Source organism: Ascidiella aspersa, chromosome 3 (genome assembly GCF_963924565.1).
Source record: "Ascidiella aspersa chromosome 3, kaAscAspe10.2, whole genome shotgun sequence".
NCBI classification, from domain to species: domain Eukaryota; kingdom Metazoa; phylum Chordata; class Ascidiacea; order Phlebobranchia; family Ascidiidae; genus Ascidiella; species Ascidiella aspersa.
Genome location: NC_139449.1, coordinates 16,301,933 through 16,323,788, shown reverse-complemented (window position 1 = coordinate 16,323,788; position 21,856 = coordinate 16,301,933). Strand labels below are relative to the sequence as shown.

Sequence of the window (21,856 nt, the reverse complement as noted above, 5' to 3'; positions counted from 1 at the left end):
ATTTTATGACTGGACTTGGAAGCGACTTACTCTTTAATTTCTTGACTAAGTTATTTTACAAACGGCAAAATGACTCGTTTATTTCTCAACCTGCTCCCGTTGGATTTTACTGGCAGACGAATATCGACCAAACGCTGAACACGTTCAAAGCAGATTCACTGCCATTTAAGAAAACGACACAATTACTGTTGCTTCTTTTAATTTTTTTCAGCCAGTTACATATCTGTCGACCAGAGGACTTTCATTTACATAACCAGCGTCTTGTCAACAAAACACGTTTTCGATCTTCTCAAAAAATTACGGCATGCAACTCTAAGTGAACCTCTTTCTAAAGGCATTTTAACTTGTTTTTTACCTTTTCATAATGTTTATTTCAGACGGGAGTTCTTTTATCTCGATAATTTGAATTCGTCTGCCGACTTCACACAACATTCATCGATAACTCGCTCTTGGATTATACTATAATAGAAGGGCGTATCTTTATGAAATCCAAAACCATTGGCAGCAGGTTTCTCCTTGTCGATCACTGTTCCGCTGACGCGTATATAGGCCTAAACAATAAAACTCAAAAGTTTAAAAAACAGAGTAAAATCAGGATCAGACGATTTTTTTAAAATAAATATATATTTCGCCTTTACTGGCATCGTCAGTTCCTTAAATCGACTGAAGTTCATTCCTTAATTCGAAATTGGTTCACTCGAATTAAGAAACTGACGATGCTAATATAGGCGAAATATATGTTCCTTTTAAAAAATGTCTGATCCTGATTTTTCTCTGGTTTTTAAACTTTGAGTTTTATAGTTTATACTATAACAATTATTTGCCCTAAACTGTCCGAATATTATACTTAAATTACCAGATTACGTAGTAACTAGGGATGTCCGATAATATCGAATTTGAAACGGTACCAAGTGAAATTTTGACCTGTTGAAAACATGTTGATTTAAACCAGTGCTTCTTAAACTTTTTTAGTTTCGTTCACCCCTAGCATCTATTTCCAGATTTCATTCACCCTTCTCTAATGATATGATAAAACTATCTCGTTTATATATAACAGCACAAGTTGTTTCGATTTTTGTTAAGATCAACTCAAGCTGAGTTATACCATTGCAAATCTACAATTTCTCGAGCCCAGAAATATAAAGCAACAAAAGCACAAAACAAAGTCACCAAATTGTTGTACTAGGGCTACCATATTTTTAGAACCCAAAAAGAGGACATTTTTTTGCCTGCAAGTAAAACAATAGTATGAATTGTTACGTTTGAGAAATACGTGCCATGTCCACAACTATTTTCAGCAGCGGCACCCTTTGTAATTTTCCTATGACTTGCACCCCTACGAAAAGCAATTCGGAATTTTTAATTAAATATCACTACGACAACATGAAAATAGTGAGGTTTGTTGTCGGTCGCGCGAAGTGCGAAAAAAATTGGATTTAATTGGTTGAATTGGCGCTAAACTGTAAAATCAGGAGGCTTTTCGCAAAACATTTCGTCCCCCTGGTGCTAGCTTGTTATTCAATTATATAAAATGTGGATAAAAAACAGTTCAAACGGTGGATGACTTTTATCGTTTATCTATAAGTTAGAAAAATTATAATTAAATAGGGCCGTTGTACCTTCGATGATATGAAAACATGGGATGGCACTCAAAGAGACTTTGTGCTCAACAAAGTAAACAAAATTAGATAACAAAAGATTCGCAAATTTTTTTGGCAGTTTTAATGTTAAAGTTGGCAAAAACAGAGTTTGTACAGCGCTGTAGGAGTAGTGTACAACGAAAACGATACCATTAGAATCATTGCAAAACGTTTAAATATTAACTTAGAGGACATTTGGACATTTTTGAGCGTCCTCGGAGGACCATTCAGTTTTCTTGAGAAAAGGGGACAAATCCTTCTGAAAGAGGACATATGGTAGGCCTAACACACACTCAGTGCAAACCAACTTAACTATTACAATAAGCAAAAAAACACCAAAAAACAACAGTTCAGTAGTCCATTTACTTCAGAAAGTTGTTTACTAGTGACTATAGGATGCTCTTGAACTTTCGTTCACCCTTATTCACCCCTTTTGGTTGGTTCACCCCTGCAAAAATTTTATTCACCCTGGGGTGAACCATTCACCACTTTAAGAAACACTGATTTAAACAACACAATGTTGTTTGAAGTGCTGCATTAGTGACTTAAAAGCGTCAACCACACGTTTTTGATGTTTTACTGAACACAAATCAATTATTTTTCGGGCATTATGCAAATCGATATTTTTGTCCTTTCAAAAAGACAAACAACTATAAAAATGCCAAAGAAAAACGAAACGCTTGTTAATTTAGAATTTAGAAATATTGTATAAACCAGGGCTTTGGAGCCGGAGCCGTGCATTTTTAACGGAGCTGGAGCTGGAGCCTAAGCTCTAGCTCCGCCTGAAATTTAAACGGAGCTAGAGCAGGAGCTGGAGCCAGTGTTTAAAAAATAGCTCCGGTTCCGATGTATTGCACAAACTGCTATGCTACTACTAATGGCTGAATTCACATAATTTAACAGCACCCTTTCAAAAAATTCAGACTTGTTGCCTCTTTGGCGCCACCCTTTCTAACTAACTATTGTGGTGTTTTGTTTGTGATTATTTTGAAACGCTAGAGATTGCAAATTAAACGTTCATTCCTAAACCTCAGTTTCTGACGTAATGGAGCCGGAGTAGTGGTATCAATAAGCTCCGAAGCTGGAGCCGGAGCGATTTCACATTTACGCCTGCTCCAAAGCCCTGGTGTAAATAGTTGAAATACAACGTAAAAATAAATAATTGCAGAAAATTAACAAAGACCTAGTTATTGAAATACTAAATCAGATAATCGCAAATCACAACCAAAAAAAGACAGAAAATACTGTTTGAAAGATTTGTACAAATCAGAGATAAACAACCAGGAAATAATGCTAAAACGTAGTTGAAGCTGATCCTAATGCGATAAGCTAGGCCTGGGTGGTGATTGGTCAAAATTCTGACCTAATGTGTAACCACTCTCTAACGTAAAACCATTAAGTTATAGCAGCCATTGTTCGAGTTGCGTGATATTCAGCAAATACGTAATCCCGGTACCATACTGCGTCCAACGTAAGTAAAATCTTGTTTGAAACTGAAAATTGGTTACTATTCAAACCAGGGTTGCAGAGTCGGGTAAAAACAACCAGAGTCCGACTCCGGCCAAATGTAAGATTTTGTCGAGTCCCGAGTCCAGCTCTGACTCCACACTCTACAGCCTGTACTTTATTCATTTACGCAACTAAATTAAGATGGATTTTCTGCAATCCACTCATATTAGTGTCATAATTGATCGACCTGCATTACATGGTTTTAAAATATTTCATCATTTTCTGTTACACTTTCACAACTTACATTTTGCCGCCTTAACAGTTTTAAAATTTAGTACTGCGCATGCGCACGTCGGACTCTTGTAGTTTTACGCGGTCTTACTCGAGTCCCGCGAAACAAACCGACTCCGCAGCCCGGATTCAAACCGCCGCATTAAATGCGAATTTTACGAACTCTTTGCTATTAAGGCAATCAGTATGTTATGTCTTTACTTGGACTTGTAATGCTAAAAACCGGCGACATTTATCGATCCAGAATTACTACCAAACGTTAAACTTTTAAGTTGTAACAGCTCCTAGCACCCGCCGGATAATATCCATTTATTTTTTGTTACTCACCACACACAAAAAAGAAACTACTAACCCCAGCAACCTCACCCCCAAGAAAAATAATTAATGTATGTTAAAAAAATTTGCTGGACAGCATAACCAACGAAAAATAAAAGGTATTTAAGAATTTCTACATTTTTTTTGTAGATCTCAAATCCGGGACAAATTGGTTAACCGGGCGGGACACCGGGGCTTATGACAAAAGCCTATCAATAAACGCACTGATCTAATTATTCAGTTCTTTCCATCCCAACATTAATTGGATTATTGCATCATGCGCAATTTTTGGTTTCGTCATGTTATAGATAATTATGCATTGGACAATGGACATTGCTGCTTTTTAGGTCTTCTTGAGCGTTCCGTTTTTCATACTCATTGGGCTGTTCCATATACAATTGAGTTACGCTAGTTTTTCTGTAACTGGTCTGACAAACTAATAACTAAAAAAGTTGCTAAATTTCTAGTATCTGGTGCGTCGAAGGAAAAACTTTGCATATGACTGGGAGGAATTCTCAATTTGCAGGACTTTTTTATTTTGACGGTTTACACCGAAGCTTGAACCGGAGGTTCATAGCTGTCCCCAACAGAGCGTTCCACCTTCGCTCCGGTATCGTCGGTTTTGGCTGCAGAGGAGCGTGATGAGGCCTCACCGTGCATTTCCATCAACCTTCCAACTAAACAAAATGTGAAATGTATTAGATCTCCCAACTTAACCAAGTAACAAACTAGGATGTGTAACGGGAATAAATAAAAATAACGGGAATAAATAAAATGCGATTTCGGATTAATTTTTATGCTTTGGCGATGGTCTTTAGAATAATGTACTTTAGCAGCAGTACTCCCACCCTCAAAAAAATTACTACCACTTTAATAGTGGTAGTAAAACATTGTGAACACAGAAAGCTTTTAAACCACAAACTAAGGACGTAAACCTGCAAAACACTTGGGAGCAATACGCAGATTAATCTATAATTAAAAAAAATTGTCATTTAAAATACAATGCCAACATGTTTGATGAAAAAAAATATTTTTTGCTTAATTGTTTATTTTTTTAAATACTAAACGAATAAACTCACTGTCAAGTTTTGGTTTCTTTAGAATTTTAACTTTACGAATGTGGACATCATGGAGTGGGTAGATCCCCTGACATGCTTTCTCTATGTCCTTTGCAATTGAGTCTGGTATAAGTTTATTGACCAAGTCTCGCAGATCACCCATTGAGACCTCACGAGTCATAATCTCAACCATCTTTGCTCTGATGCTCATGACCTTAAAATGGGAACACACAATAAGACCTAAATTGCAACAATACCTAAAGCAGAAAAATCTATAAAACCATAGCATTAAGACCAACAAAATAATACAGCCAAATACGCAGTAATATTCAGCAGAAGACCAAAATCGTCTGAATAAGGCCTAAGTGGCCCAAATAACGCCCGAACCTGTGGGTAGAGGGTATGGGACGATTGAGGGCCATTGGTCTGGCATCGGCTGTTTTGGTAAATATATTTAGACGCTTTAGTCTGACCGGCGCCATCGATGGCGCCGCTGTTTTGGCACTGGATTTTTGTTCCTGTTTGGGGTTATTGATGTTAGAAAAATGGGTTAGTTTTGAAATTATTAGGGGAGTTAGTAATGTACTTATGGGTGGCTAAGTGTTGTTTAGGCCTGATTCTGGCCTCTTAGTCCTTTTTGGCCTTATTCCGAATTGTGTTTTATTCTGACGTTGGTGTAGTTCTTATCTCGGTCTTATGTCTGCAGTCCCTTAAAATTCAAGGGATACAACACCAGTAAAACTACTTTTGTCAGATATACCTTTAAATGTTATTTGTGACATAACTTATTTAATGTGCTTTTTTTTCTAAACCAGGAAGATATTTAATTGTATCTTTTTAGTCCAATAATATTGACCGCCAAGCGGATCCAGAAGATTTTGTTTGGGAATAGGGGGCATGAAAGTTTTAAAATCACATGACTTAAGAAGTGATGTAAAACAATGTCATATTTTTTGGCGATAGATTTAGCTTGCTTAGGTATTTTTGTATTGCAGAATGTCAGTAAGCTAATCCTAAAATCTAAACTGTTGATCTTGGAAAAGACCACGTTTATGAAGAGAAAGTGTTTAAGAATTATTTAAATACATAACAATAAATAAAAAAAGGACAATTTGCGATAGAAGTTACTGCTGATCCAAGTGGGCATTGTGACATATTTCCTGCTTTTATGGGTTAATATGGTTCGATTGTGTCGCAGTTCCTGATTTACAATGCTTCCACAACGATTTTTACAAAAATTACTCTCAAGAAACACAAAAACTTTCGTCAAAAGCCATATTAACAAATTTTTACTTTATTTTGACCTATAAACTTCTCAGAAACAGTCCCCTAATTGCTGAAAACAACTTTATTCTTTAATTCGTGGACAGACGAGGTCCTTAAAAAAATATTGATTTTATTGACTTTTACAGGCCCTAGAGATAATGCACAACTTGGTTATCGCATTTTTTGTCATTTTACTATGTGTAGTGTTTATGCATTCCTTGATGAAACCATTCTGCATAGGTAGCTGAAATATTGGCAAAAAATTAAGTGCTGGAAGAGATACTTTAGTGTACAACCCTATATTTGCTCCAAATTGTACAGAAACCTTAACAATCTGTTACTTACTTGGGCATGTTGGGCATACGATGTTTTTTTGATCTGATTATTGCGCTTATGTGTAAATCCAATACAGAACATGCGCAACTTGTAACCATCAGTGGTGGACACATCAACAGATGCTTCAATTAGTGTTTGCCATTTTTTGATCATAGAGCAGAGCTTGTCCCTTTGAGTATAAAACATACTGGTTTTCAGAGAAAGTTTTATCTTAAAAATTAGAAAACCTAAATTTATTAAACAACTAAAACCAACTGTCCTTTCTAAAAGATTGAAATAATATAGACCAACTGTTATCAATAAATTTGGCTGCTCTTCTATTAGCATTTCTTTTCAAATTGATAATGAATTAAAATTGCCACTCGCTGAAATGAAATAACACAGATAGTTTTCAAACATAGCAAACGGAATCGATTGTAACAAAGTTGACCGTAACACTAACTAACATTTTTTTAGATTAGTAGTGCTACAAACTAACCAGTAACCAAGTACACACAAACTAAAGGTAGTTCGAACAATTTCAGTCTCGCGACTTACATTGCCTGTGGTTCTTTACATTGAATATTGCGGTTAACAATCAAGGTGGTACTCAATTGCAGTAGAAAAAATCATTTTATAGAGCAGCAGTTCCCAAACTTCTCTAAACATTTTGCCTGGCGGAACTGTTGCAATTATTTTGATATTTCACGGCCCTATAAAATTTTCAAGGGTCAGTTGACCCATATTTCTTGTAGTACACAAGTGCAGTCACGATTGTTTCTAATGTACATAAAGACTAATGTTTAAAAACATTCGCTAAAGCCTAATGTTTTCACAAGTGACATCATAAAACACACTATATGATCGAATAATCAAAACTAAAGACAACAATTATGACATAAATGTTTATAACATAGAGACTATGTTTAAAAACATTCGCTAAAGCCCAATGTTGCAAAACCTTAAAGACTACTTCTCCTTGCTAACCCTTTGAAACTGCTGTACGAACCCTAGTGTGGGAACCGCTGTTATAGAGCATCTCATTTATGTAACACAGTCATTCCTAACCTTTTTTGCAGCCACCAAATCACTAAGCGAAAGTTAAACAGTGAAGCTTTGGCAAACCAAATTTTTTTTTAAAGATTTTTCTACCAGTTTAAAGTGACTAAGAAATAACATTAACACAGTAGCATTAAAGCTCAAATCTAAAAAATATGGGCCATGTCCTCTTATTACTCGGCAATTTTCATAAACTTTGGAAGAAATCTTTCTCCGAAACTACCTTGATAAATTTAATTTAATGACAAACCACTACAGTCGGCAACCCAAACAAATCCAACAGCGACCAATTTGTTTGTTTTTTTACCTGATCATCAAACGGTCTATAACAGTGCTTCCCAACCAGTGGGTTGTGACCCAGTGGAAAAAGCCACAAAGCTATTTCAGGTGGGTCGCGAAGCATTTCTAAATGTTAGTTAGTATGTACGCTAGTGGTAAAGATGCAGGTTTTATGTAGGTTTATTTGTTTGGTCATATCTCATTGTGGATCACACAATAAAACTTGCATTAACTAAAAGTGTGTCATGAACTGAAATATGATGGGAAGCACTGGTCTATAAGGGTTGATTAAAGAGAGTAAAATACCTCTCAACAAACTTTGTTGCATAGTTAACTTACCATCTGGCAAAAAAGTATTAAATAAGCATAGAAAAATATGATATGCTTGCAAGGTAATTTTTTTGAGGAAATTATTATACAACACATGGAGGATGATTTAAAACTGGCCCTTTTTTGAGAACAACTTATGGAGATCTTTCTTAGATTGGTTGTGACCCGCGACTAGAACTAGTAACACTTTGATGGGGGATATTTGTTTAAAAGCGGTTTTCGCAAAATGTGTTCCATTGGTGGGCAAGATTGTGTTCTTGAAAATCATACCGAATAAAAATTTATCCAAAATAACAATTTTACCAGATCATACTACAACAACAGTTTGAACACAACATTAATTCCAAAATTATTGGCTTCTGTCCTTAATAAACAATTTTTTAAGCTCTTATTACTCGTACATTATTTGCTTCACATTATGTACACAACATACCTAGTCAAGAGCATTCCATGAAAGTTTGTAAGGCAATGCTTTCCTTGGATGTCCTCCACAATAAGACGCATCTTTCTGTAGGTTGATTCATCCCCATGTAGATCAGCCTAACCATAATGGGTAGTAACTAGTTATGTTTAAATAAAACTAAATTATTTTGTCTGACATAGCAAAATATTGGTGAGTAAATACAATATCCTATAAATATTTAACAATTACAATAAAACTACTTGACCCACTCAACCCAAACTTGCACCCTACCCAAATAATGTTAGCAACATAAATCCCCGGCCCGGACAACAATGTGGTAGGATACTAGACCAACACTAGAAACCCAGATTGGAAACTTTGAATTTGCGCGGGGGGGGGGGAGACGAATTTGCAGCTTGAAATTGCGCGGCTGTAATAACATTTTCGTCCAAATTTGCGCGGCTTTAATCACCTTATTTGTAAAATTTGCACAGCTGAAAATGGAGTACTATAGTGAAAACCGTTAGCGTGGCGAAAGTTTTGCGCGTTTGAGCAATTTTTTCGCGGCTGGCCACATTTAACGTTGATTTTACTCACACAAAAAGGTCCTTTGCAGGAAAAAAGTTTTTATTACTGGAGAATTACTGGTATAACAATTAACGATGCTGGTCTAATCCTACCAAATTTTAGCTAGGAATTTATATTACTCTGAGTTTGGGTGGTTAAAGTATTTATTATTATATCGTCGCTATGTAAGTAGAATATCAAATCCTTGGGATTCAATCCCAAATGAGATTCGTATCGAATTCTGTTGTTTATTTCAGGAAATTGGAACTGATATAATTTAATGTTTTACCGCCAATGTTTGCATAAGGCCTGTAGCTGCGGGGACACATTTGTAGTGCTTGCTTTAAATGTAGCCTAGTAGTGTAATGTCAAGTGTTTTTTGGGGCGACAAATTACTTAGCATCTCACAAGAACCTTTGCCTGATTAAAAGTGCCAATCAAACATTATTAGGATGTAATGCCAGGTGCAGAGTTTGCATTTTTCCTATTTAAGTTGCAATTGAATTGCTAAAGATTTTATAGTCTAATGTTGCATTGTAGTTTGATATAATGGCCCAAATAGTAAATGTTGAATCACAGCCTGTCAAAAAACAATCTCTATTATTTTTGTTAACTTGGACAAACATTAACATTTTAGGAGCTGTCAGACAACATGGCGCTGGTCTAGAATCCTGGGTTTATTTTGCTAACAATATTTGGGTAAGGGGGCGAGTTAGTGTTTCCTTGGTTCGAGTATTGCTATTACATATTTGCGACTTTTAAATTTTCAACTTTGACGACTAGTTTCGTTAGTGATAAAATAAATGTTGTAGGATTCTGGACCAGCGCCGACAGTATACATAACACTATTGTTAATAGAATTTGTAAATCATTTAAAGTACTCCAAACCTGGTTACATTCAAAGACCCGTCCTTTTAAACCATCCGATGCGATTTTAGTGCCGACAGTTCTGGAAACAAGGGTCTTGCCAATTTGACGGTGCTTGAACATCGCAGGGGCTTTTACATCGTACCAATCTTTCTTGGAGAATGGGTCGACGCTAAAAAACCCAATATCAAATAATCAAACATTGGCAACGCATATATGATAACTGTTTTCTATCCGTAAACATCCAGAAACGTATCATATAATAATACCTAATTATAGATAGATCATACAGACATTATCCTAATTTAATCAAATAACATCGGTAAGTCACTCACATCTTCTTCTTTCCCCCCTTTTTGCCTCCTTTCGTGAGGCGCTTATTTTTACCGACAGCCATGATAACTCTATTGGCGAAAAAGAACTTGAGAGAAACAAGATTTTTCAGTCGTGGGCAATACTTTTTAATCCGCACCTTTGTAGTCACAAAGTTTGCCGTGTTTTAATCAAATTCGGTTTGTGCAAAAAAGAAAAATACGTTTACTAACAAAAATAAAAAGAAAAGTAATACTTTTTTTTAATGTTGTACTCAACTATTATTTGTGTACCGTACACTAGTACACTAGAATTTGATTTACTCAAATATTAAGGTCACGAACACCTTTGAACTCTTCACTTTCAAACTAAGAAATTTTTTACATATCACTTTCAAACTAAGAAATCGAGCGAACGATCGTGCAAGTTTAAATAAGATATATAGCTTTTGGATCCCTGGCTAAAAGCCACACCTGATAAACAAGCCTAAACAGAAAATTTTATAATATTCTTGTAATACGGAAGGCTACTCTCGTTTTGTGCGACAACCTATTTAAAGTGTAGTTTATGTAAAACCTCATGGAAGGTCGTTGAGCTGGCCTGAATTAAGGGCTTATCCTCGTTCTTATTTGTAAAAAAATCGGTAGACATACCGTCTTCAAAATGTTATTACTAAGGTGACGCTACTTTACTAGTTTTTGTCATGTTTGTCCCAAGCCTATCTATTGTTCAGAATAGTGGTTCTCAATCTTTTTGAACCCGCGGCCCCTATTTGATGCTTGCAAATAGTCGCAGACCCCGTACATATTTTTGGTGTAATATCTGCATTTAGTTTTTTTTTCAATATTTTAGTATATCTGCGTAGATCTGCACCTTAAGTTAGGGCTACCATATTTACGGCACCCAAAAAGAGGACATTTTTTTGCCTGCAAGTAAAACGAAAGTAGAATTGTGACTTTTGAGAAAATCGTGCCATAACCACAAGTAGGCCTAATGCATTCAACTTCGAAATTAATACGTCCTTTTCTGAAACAAGGATATTTCTGGCGAAGCTCATCAGTAAACACAATTTCCCCTTTGGCATTATAATTTATAGCTTATTTAGCTTTATGGTTTTCTAAATTTAAAGAATAATAAAGAAAAATGAAAGCATCCGCTGAGAACCGCCTGTATGCTATAGACCAGTGATTCTTAACCTGTTTTCAGCCGCGCCTCCCCTCCCCACGAAAAACAATTCGGCATTTTCAATTAAATATCACTGTGACACCTTGAAAATAGTAAAGATTGTTTTCGGTCGCGCGAAGCGCGAAAAAAATTGAGTTTAATTGGTTGAATTTTTTTCCTAAACGGTAATTGAGGCTTTTCTCATTAATAAATACAGTAACACCGATAGTAGGCTATAGGCCTAACAAACGCATACCTTTGCTTTATTAATGGGCCTTTTAAAGGTGAGGTTCTGTTGCCACTTTTCTGGCGCAATGTTTATAATAACAATCAAGAAGGTAGGGCTGATGGGGCAATTTGCTGCAAAACCTGTTTTCAACCAGCAATTCGGCATGTTTCATGGCTACAGTATTTTTATTTTTTTGGAAATAAATAATGTCTCGCCTAAAAGTCTTCTTAAAGTATAAGAAACTATAGCTCGAAATGCGAAAAAAGAGGACATTTGGACATTTTTGAGCGTTCTCGGAGGACCATTCAGTTTTCTTGAGAAAAAAGGACAAATCCTCCTAAAAGAGGACATATGGTAGGCCTACCTTAAGTATGTTCAGTAAAGTACCGAACAACACCCAATTGTTGTATGACTACTTAGGCGAATTATTTTTTCAACTTTTTTTCAAAAGTCAGAATTAAGTTAAAATCGATTAAAAATGCACATCAATCGTTCACAAAATTGAAAAAAGCCATAGTCATCTTTTTGGAATTGCCGTTCAGTTAAAATTTATAAAAAAAATGTTTTGAGTAATATTTAACGACATTCTAACTGTATTATGTCTTTATTAAAGCTATAGTATATACGGTGTACACGAGCTTTCAGATTTAACGGACATTTTATAATGTGATTTTGTCACTTATGGTATACCGTGCCAAGGTTGTGATTAAGCATGTTTCCAAGCGTTAATTAATTTAATACAGGTATAGGCCTATATTTAAAAGTTTTTACAAACCCCAAGGGGTCCGCGGACCCCCTGTTGAGAACCACTGGTTTAGAGAAAAGCGTCACTCAAAACGAGATTTGGCAAGAAATGCAAAATGCAATGAAAACTTCTGCTCAAATTGATACTGGCCGGCTGGCAGACCCTTTGTAAGGATAATAGGCGACCACTTATTATTTTTGTCAATTCGATCCAAAGTAGGAATGGTCAGGATGATACGGGGCTTATTTTCCACTATAGGCACACGCGTAGTCGCGTACCTAAGCTGCATCAAACATATCAGCATGACTTTCAAGCTTTTTGTTTCTTCGTAATGACGTAGGTCAATGATGGCCCAGTTAAAGCACGGTGTATTATTCAAAAACGGAATACATTTTTTAAGTGAATAGAGTTTTATGAAAAAAACCTTAGACGCCTTTTCCTTGAATATTATTAGCAGGGAGTCGAATCGGAACCAAACCGGAACTTTATGAACCGGTTTTGGGTCAATTTTTTCCAAACCGTAACCAAACTGAACTGTTTTTGGTAAGATTTTAAGGAGCCGAACCGGAACTGAACCGCATATTTTGAAAGAACCTGAACCTTAACCGAACCCGAACCTGTCAATAAAGCGGTTTACTCCCACATGACGTCACAACTTGTATTTTACCAAGTAAAGTTATGACATGTTAAAAATTTTATCAAAAAAATATGAATATTAATTAAATATAACGTTATTTTTTAATTTTTTAGATAATGCAATAATGAGTTGTGTTTTTTTTTAGAACCCGTAAGTCACTTAACTTAAATTTTTCTACATTTATTGACCCACATTTTTAGATTTAACGCAACTTAAATTCTATCCGAACTGGAACTTTATGAACCGGTTTTCAAATTATAATGGTCGATCTTGGAAAAATTGTATGCCAATCTCGGTCCACGCGAATCAAATACGTTGAACCCTTGAAAAAAAAGCTACTCTTTGCTACAACGAACCCTTTAAAAACAAACATTACGTTGTTTGTTTTTCGAACTCTATGAAAAAAGGACGAAACAGCTCACCCATGCTGTTTCACTACGCCGGTCGCTGATAGTGCAATACAATCGGACAAACATCATTATTTTGAAGACATTGATTTAACTATTGAGTGTTGTTATAAGTTTTTAACCAAACCGGAGAAACAAAAATACAGGCAAGTTGCAGTGCTGCTCTAGTATCCTACCACAGCGTTGAAAGGACTATAATAAAGGAACGCACAATATTTGGGTTAGGGTGGGTCAAGTATTATTATTTAATTATATTGCTTAACCTAACCAAACCCGCACCCTAGCCCAAATAATGTTCGTTGTGATACTTTACCCACACACTAACGCAAATATTGTTCGTTAATTTCATAAATGTGGTAGGATTCTAGACCAGCGCCACATTTTACAGTGATAGTAATGGCTTAGACCAGTGGTTCTCAAATGGAGGCACTTTGCTCGGCGCTCTTTCACTTATGTACGTAAAAAGTTATGCAAAAAACAAAACAAAATAATACCGCATACCACAACGCATATTGTTTGGGTGAGGGTGGGTCAAGTAATAATATGTTTATTATTAATAATAACTTGACCCACCCTCAACCAAACGCTAACCCGCACCCTAACCCAAGCAATATGCGTTGTGGTAAGCGGCATTTGAAGAAAGTTTTTTTTTATTAATTTTTTCGTACATAAGTCAAAGAGCGCCCTTTGCTCGCCTTGGGAGGAATTTTTAAATTTGGGAAGGAAATTTGTTCCGGGGAAGTTATTGCATCGGTTAAATTGATGTAAATGCAGTAAAAAAACTACTAAACTGTAATGATTGTTATTTTAAAAAGTTATATTAAGCTCATAATCTTTGTTCACAGTTACTGCCAAATGAGGAATTGCGTCATACTTTTAAACAAACTCAACTTTCAGTCAATTAGCACATCAAAATTTTGTAACAAGTCTTGGTTTTGCCGCAGATGTGTCTATTGCCGTTTTACATATAATTTTTTAGTTTTGTCGACTCTTTTCTGTAGGTTTAATTTTCTGTCAGCAGGGTACATTGAAGTAATAAATGAAATAGGTAGAATACTTCGTGATTTTTTCTGGGGAGGAATTTCCAAACACATTGACAATGTTTGGGTTTGTAAGGGAGGAATATGAAAAAAACTTTGCGAACCACTGGCTTAGACTGTTTATAAATTAATTAAAATGTGAAGTTTGTAGACCAAATTACTTCACTTTATAGGTTTTAGGATAAATTGATTGAATTGGACTTAGGCATAATCAAATTGACGGTATTTTTCATGAAAAAAATGGTATATTTTAGATTTTTCTTGTAAAATTTGCTATCAGCTTTGTAACTTGGCAAATGGCATGACTGGCACCCAATCTTCAATGGAAATTTAGCACAACTTAACCTTTTTCTGGATTTGGGTTCTTATTTAAGTGTGCACAGCCACAGAATTCAGACCGGAAGGGAAGTTTAATCATGACTTGTTTGCAACAATGTAGTCTAATATGAAATGAATTTGGGTTAGCGTTTGGGCAGGTTAAGCAATATTATTAAATAATAATACCCAAATATTGTCGACTGCTTTAATAATGTGGTAGGATTCTAGTCCAGCGCTAATCTAAATGTTTGGATTATTAAGATATAAACCTCTGGTTCTCAACCCGTCTCTTAAGAATATTTTTAAGCAGCTCAGATTAAGACTTGAAAAAACAACTTTTCATTAAAATAAATTTACCCGTAATCCTAATAAGTTTGTAGTACATAATCGCTTCGTACTGTGTGGCACAGTAATTAATAAAATGACAAATAATGAACTTACACGTTTTTAGGGTGGTTATTTTCTGTTATCAAAATGTTTCGACTAAGCACACCTGGAGCTGGCGCTCCTTCAGCAGAAGAATTAAAGAAAGCTAAAGAACAGGAATACAGTCAAGTCAAATACAATGTGACACTATTTGTTTGTGCCTGCATAGCAATGAAAGCACTTGCATTTGTCGGAAACAAAATGTCCTGATTCCATTTACTGTGGTAAATATAAACAAATAGGTTCATCAATAATAACAATGTGAAAAACTTTCACACTCCCTGTAGAACCAGCTGCATTGTTGTTTTATGCAAATAAACTTGCTCAAAAAGAAATTAAGAGTTATTATTACGGACATTTGCGGTCAACAGAAGATTTTCCGCCTTCTTCATACTCCAGTTTTGAGATCCACATTTGTTGAAAAGTACCCAGTGATGCCAAAATTGATCCACCAATCCAAGGAGAGTATTTTCTTTCTATTGTGTTGCTGCTGCTACTAACCTTGAGTCTCATAGTTGGAGGTGTCTTAGTGCTTAGCTCCCAATTAAGTCTTTCTGTGAAACCCTTTAAAATATATAAATCTAACTTATTACATAGCGTTTAAAAGCATTTTAGAGCATAAAACAAACCATACATACATGTAGAAGTGAGTTTCCTCCGGTGACCATAATATTGCTGTACAGCCCTGGACGAATGTCAACGTCGCACATATTTATGCTGCTGGTCACAACATGGGGAACACCTAACATGGTGTTGGATGACGCACCTCTAATTTGAGATGGGTTGAACAAATTTTCTACAACTGATAAGCGTTCGGGGCCAAACTCATGATTGTGACCATTAGGGAAATGATAAGGAACCTTAAAACAACAATTTTAATTAGTCTAATGGAAATGTATAATTGGACTTCAGCAAACCGACTTTAATCACAATACACCTAAACGGCCAATATAAGTAGAATGAAAAACAATCCATGAACTTGAATAAACATAAAGCAGGTGTTGTCGTCCACATGTGGAAAATACTTTTAAGATTTTTTAGGTATAAAATAAAGCCTACTTCAATTAACGCAAGCACAACAATGTTTAATAAGTTAAATGTAAGTTTATTTACAGTACTTTTTTGCTGAACTAGTCGGTCACGAGCCATGTGGGTGTGCAGGGCGTCAAAACGCCCTTGAATTTGCCAAAAGTTTCGTGTGCAACTCCACTTCTGTGAACACTATAACACAGCTAGTGCAATGTACACCGCAAGTAGCACAATCGTGGTTCACTCTAACAGTATGCGCGACTTCTGCGAAAGTGTTCGTTCGCACTTATTAATAAACCAAGCGGCGCTGAAAGTACGAAATACCAGGTCGCGCTAACGTAGGTCAAGCTTAAGCTGATGAGAAATTTGTGTTTTGTGAAAAATCTTCTGTGATAAAACAAGCGTCAAGCCAATTACTGGGGCTAAAATAGACAAGTGTTAACCTATGTCCTAACTTTTAAACGCCGTATAACACAGTGCTTTGTCTAGCGCAGCCTTTCTTAACCTGGGGTAAATTAGCTATCAATCAAAGTATTCACATCAGCTGACAAGACAGAAAAATAGTGCCAGCTGTAGGTATTGGTAGCCTAGTACCCTATTGATTTTTTATCGCCTTGTATCAATAACGTTATGCTTCGCTAATTGATCATTTTTTTAGTTTCTTGGCAATATCCTTATCTCTCAGTTACTTCATTAAGGCAGTGGTCTGTCGCGACCCCAAGTGAGTTTTGTGGGGTCGCCATAACTCACCATATTCGTAATGTGCAAGTGTGTCAAACGTAGACAGTAGACGGAGATGTTTAAAATCGTCCCTCATTTGTAACATCATAACAAATGCTGTTGATTTCTAGTAAAATATCCGCGTTTTCTGAGGTTGCATTCCACAGGCCAAATTAGAAAGCATATCCACTTAGAAACACAAACAGGCGAAAAGGCTTATCGCTAAAAACATTTTTTTACAGTTCTGCTGTATTCTAGCACTTGTTTTAACATTGCCTATAATTTTCTTCAAAATGGGGTCGCAATGTAAATTCTGATTACATCTTATTTAAATTGGGGTCACTTATTTCAACGATTGGAGACCACTGGATTAAGGTAACGTGTGTGCGAGCAGTTTTGAAAGTTCCGATACACTTTTTGAAATTTCAGCGCTGGTTATATATACATGTGTTTGCCTAATTTTGTCACTGGGTATTGCTTAACTGGCCAAGTTAGTTTATTGTTGATATTTTTAGTCCAATGATTAAGGCTTTAAACAACTCAGTCTGTAAAAGTAACAAAAAATGTAATCTTAAAAATGGCATGTCCCAAAAGAAGAGAAAGTACCAGAAAAATTATTTTAATTTTAGATTTACATATTTTATTGAGAATGGTCTTTCAGTTCTTCAGTGTGTCTCGTGAGTGGAAATATTTTTAAACAGTACCATGAAACCGGCTCCTTTAAAAAGGCACCTAGCAAATTCTCATCCAATTATGATGAGCAAAAACTGGCGTTTTTTAGTCAAAACTGTCCAGTCTGAAATGAAAAAAATAAACCAAACTGGAATGTTTTGACAACAACTCGTTGCCAAAAGCAAGGGAACCCGTCGCATTGATTATACCTGATGTAATTTGTTACTTTCCTTTTTCTAATAGATGAGAACTATTTGATATAATGGGGGTTAAATCTGATATTCATCTTTGTTGAAGGGGTAAAACATACAAAAAGGTTAAGAACCCCTGGTTTAGCGTCACAATTCCTATGTTTGATATGCTGAGACGTTTGGTCACTCAAATAGATAAATAAGCGTATTATTCCGAACATAAGCTTTTAAAGGCAAAACACATAGAAAAATCCTCGTTCAATAACGCCGACTCCTCTCGCACAAGTCTCCCCCCCCCATTTTCGCAAGTGATATTATTGTTTTTTGTCAGGGTTTAACTTACCGTCCAAAGCGGAAATTTTTTTAATGTAATTGGGTCACACGTCTTATCTAATGCGAAACCAAATTAAACGCAAAATGCCGTTTTTCGTGTCTTGTGTGGTCGACTGTAAACGCAGGATGTTTTTTCGCCTTTCGTTATTCGTTCAGGTTGGCTGATAAGCAAAAATGTATTTGACCATTGACAACCCTAAGTCAAGCCTTCTTTCTTTTTTCTCACTAAAAACGTCGAGTTAGGGTCACCCGCTAGTATCCGATTTTGGTGTAACAACAGAATTTTTGTAACTAACAAAAATTCTCTTGAAAAGGTGGTCTAACTGTGACTGTTTAAAATCGTCTTTTTATGTGATGATAGTTACCGCAAAATTATTTTCATATCCAAAGACCACGTGTTTAGTGTGAAATTGACACAACTTATTTTCTCTTAACCACAGCTTGTATTTTAGCTGACTTGCCAAGTGTGCTGCGCAGATGTTGCGCAAATCGTGGCATAATAACACCCGGGAAAACCGATTTTCGTTTAGTATTGCAGGTGCGAGAGACGTGCTTGCAATTTAGCGTGGTCCCGTACATAAAACTTGGGAAACTGCGCTGCTGATAGTCAAAACATGATTCTAATCAATCATACATATTCACCGTCTTGTTTTTTTTATTTTTCGCCTGAAGTTAACGATTTCACACTTAGCAGTTTCAAAGAACGATTTGCTTCGTGTCTTAAAAGGTTCGCTTTTGCTGGACGTTGATTGGCTGTGTCTGTTCATGTTTTTATGACCTCATTCCCTTTACTATTTTATGACGTCATTCCCATCACTATTTTATGCCGTCATTATTCATTAACTTCAGACGGAAAATAGGGGAATTCTTTAACTTGAAATTTCGCAAATCCTGATCTAGATAATGTTTGTACATGGACAGTTAAATTCAAACAAACAAAACATACTTTAAAAGCTAGAAAAATGCGGGACAACTAAAAACTGGATTTGCAAAATGTGGATCTTTTTTTAACACTGCAAGATAGTATCAGGGTTTAATCTTTGTTGCACTGAATATGTAATAATGTAAATCACCTTGACCCATGCAATATAAATGTCAACCCTAATTCCTAATCAGTAACAGCAAAATAGCAAAGCTAGCAATTAAGGTCAGACACTTAAAAGAGCTATATATCGCCAGCATATTTTATTGAAATAGAATTATATTTGTTCTTATTATAAGCTAGGCAGGGTGTTAACTGATTTTTACTGAAACTCTCTCTTAAATATTTTCTTGTTTATCTAAAGGAAGCAATCAACTCACAAAGTTTCCTTTAGTAATAGTAAAATAGGTAAAGTTAGGCCATTCCTTATATTTATGTAATCCATTGCCTATCTAAAAAGTATGTCAGATCCAGAGGAGATGTCGTAGGTGTACAGCTGAAAAATTTTGGGTGAACTAAGGTCAAAAGCGTACCCCACCACTATACCATTTGGGAAAACAGGAGTATATTCATTTTCTAGGGATACAGGTCTATTCCGTTAAAAAAAATCGTGGCTGCACTTGCCATATTTTTCATAGTGGAACTATTTTTTACCTTGTTACAACAATTTTATAAAAAGTTAATAATATCCATAAACAAATAGGCTTAAGTTTAAATGTCTTCTGGTATTTAAAAACTTGATAATTAGTATAATTACCTTAGGCATATTGATGCATTCCATTTCATTGTATGTCATATCAGATACTTGAAGGGCAGTGGCTGCGAAATCTTTCAACGTGTGATTGATTGCATACTTTTTCCATGAATCTGTCACTTCGGGAAGGTCCTTTTTGGGTTCCCATTTGGCAGGAGCATCTGGTTTGACCTCTTCCTTTGAGCCAATCATGTATTGAGGAACAACTTCAATATTAAGAGATTTAAGCATATCACGACATTGCATAAGCACAAAGTCTCCACCAAGGGGTGATTTTACAATACATTGTTGCAGGACATAGCCATCATGAACTGGTACTGCAGTGGTGTGAGTTGCACCACTGTCTAGCACAATCCCTGTGTACCTACCATTGGCAAATGCTGATAATACTGGTGATTTGCAAATGAAAAATGCAGGTACATTGTATTTTTCGAACATTAATTCTGCAAGTGTTTCACGTTTTTCTCTTTGATTCCATGCTGGCTCAGACAACAGAACTGGGTGGAGCTCAGAATCACTTCTGATATATTGCTTGTATGTGTAATTCAGCAAGGATTCTAAAGTATCCCAGTCTTTGATCATCCCATCTTCCAAGCAGTTTACAACTTCTTTACCAGATTTCGGAAAAAGCAATTGATTTGTGTCAATGCTTAGGATTTTTTCAGGTTTTGAATCAACACCATCTGTTTCCATTTGTTCAAGTATTTGCATTCCAACATGAGTTGGAAAGTCAGCTTTAGGGCAGTCTTCACCTGCATATCCAGCTCGAAAAGTATGGGAGCCAATATCAAAAACTAATGCCCCGACCTCATCGCCACCATAAACACCACCACTCATTATTATTAACTATAAGTTTTCAACAAACCAACAAAATATCTATGAAAGTTATTAACTCTGCATTTAACGCAGTGATCTTTATGAAACGAATAGCGCAACTAACGGCACGCATGAGCGATTTTTAAAGCCAACTAGAAAGCGCGCCAGCCATCTTGAAGAGGACCAAAAGCTATATGTTAAATCAGTGCCTATATATTGTCAATATATAGGCATTGGTTAAATTATAAACATTACCGATTGAGCCAAATAACGTGATTTTCGAACTTATTGGTAAAAATGTACTTCATGTTCTCCGGCAGCAGAGAAACTTATATCGCATTACAACAAGGCAACGTCAAGCTAGTTAAAATGAACTAATATGATATGAATACTTTAAAATTAATTTAGGAATGGAAGGAGCAAGGCTGCCACTCTAAATTTCCATTTTTCCCTACCACACATGCCAGTTTTACCCTACGTTTTCCCTACGCTTTTGCGGGTAAATCTAGGGGCCCTACAACAACTCCATTGACGTAAGTGGGCTAAAAAACAAAATAGGGAGAGGAAATTTGCCCGGCAACCCGCTTCCGTACTTAAAATTTTTTTAAGTTATTTTATTTAATTTTCCATTTTAGAAGAATGAGCCGGTCCACAAAGTTTGAAATTTAAAGTTCGGTAAACGGCTAGTATAGTGTCTGCTTTCTGTAGGCCTAATATTTTTTTTCTGTAGGCCTAATAAGTTCTATAATTTAATGTTATTTGGTAAATAACTCCATTGCACGTGTCTAAACCCCATAATTTTCTTTTTTACGAAAATACCCTACTTTTCCCTACAAAGTACGCTTTTCCCCGTAGGTATTCCCTACCCCCTACTTTAGGCGAAAATACCCTACCGTAGGGTAATATCCCTACGAGTGGCAGCCTTGGGAAGGAGTAAGACTACGTATACCTATCGTCCCGATTTCGGCGTGCGCGTGCGCACTACCGAATTTGGAAATCGGTATGGCCGAAAAATGTAAATTGAAAAGATGGAATAGCATGTGGTAGAATATTTGCCAACCATGTATTGTGAGTGGATGAGTTATGACACCCCCAGGAATGAATTCAATGAAACATGCACACACAGTGTGTTGGGAGCACACAACAAAACCTAAAAAGCAACCATACCTAAAGCCTAAAAATCTATAAAACTATAGTATTAAGACAAACAACATAATAAAGCCAAATACGCAGTAATATCCAGTACAGCATAATATGAAAATCGTCTGAATAAGGCCTAAATTCATCAGAATTAGTTCTAAA

The 21,856-nt window shown here is 36.0% G+C and overlaps 2 protein-coding genes across 2 annotated transcripts; both read right to left on the bottom strand.

Annotated features, from left to right (window-relative positions):
- Positions 1-4,207: 4,207 nt before the first annotated feature.
- Positions 4,208-10,296, bottom strand: LOC146160416 (small ribosomal subunit protein eS1-like). Its single transcript, XM_083384378.1, has 6 exons — positions 10,175-10,296; positions 9,861-10,011; positions 8,436-8,542; positions 6,365-6,524; positions 4,775-4,967; positions 4,208-4,372 (listed from the first exon to the last, which is right to left on the bottom strand). Exons 1-6 carry the CDS (start codon positions 10,234-10,236, stop codon positions 4,242-4,244), a joined length of 804 nt encoding a protein of 267 aa, XP_083240504.1. The 5' UTR covers positions 10,237-10,296; the 3' UTR covers positions 4,208-4,241.
- A 4,762-nt stretch (positions 10,297-15,058) lies between these two features.
- On the bottom strand, positions 15,059-20,650 carry LOC146160415 (actin-like protein 6B). Its single transcript, XM_083383429.1, has 3 exons — positions 19,742-20,650; positions 15,756-15,977; positions 15,059-15,681 (listed from the first exon to the last, which is right to left on the bottom strand). The coding sequence occupies exons 1-3, from the start codon at positions 20,573-20,575 to the stop codon at positions 15,466-15,468; spliced, it is 1,272 nt and encodes a 423-aa protein (XP_083239555.1). The 5' UTR covers positions 20,576-20,650; the 3' UTR covers positions 15,059-15,465.
- Between the last annotated feature and the right edge of the window lie 1,206 nt (positions 20,651-21,856).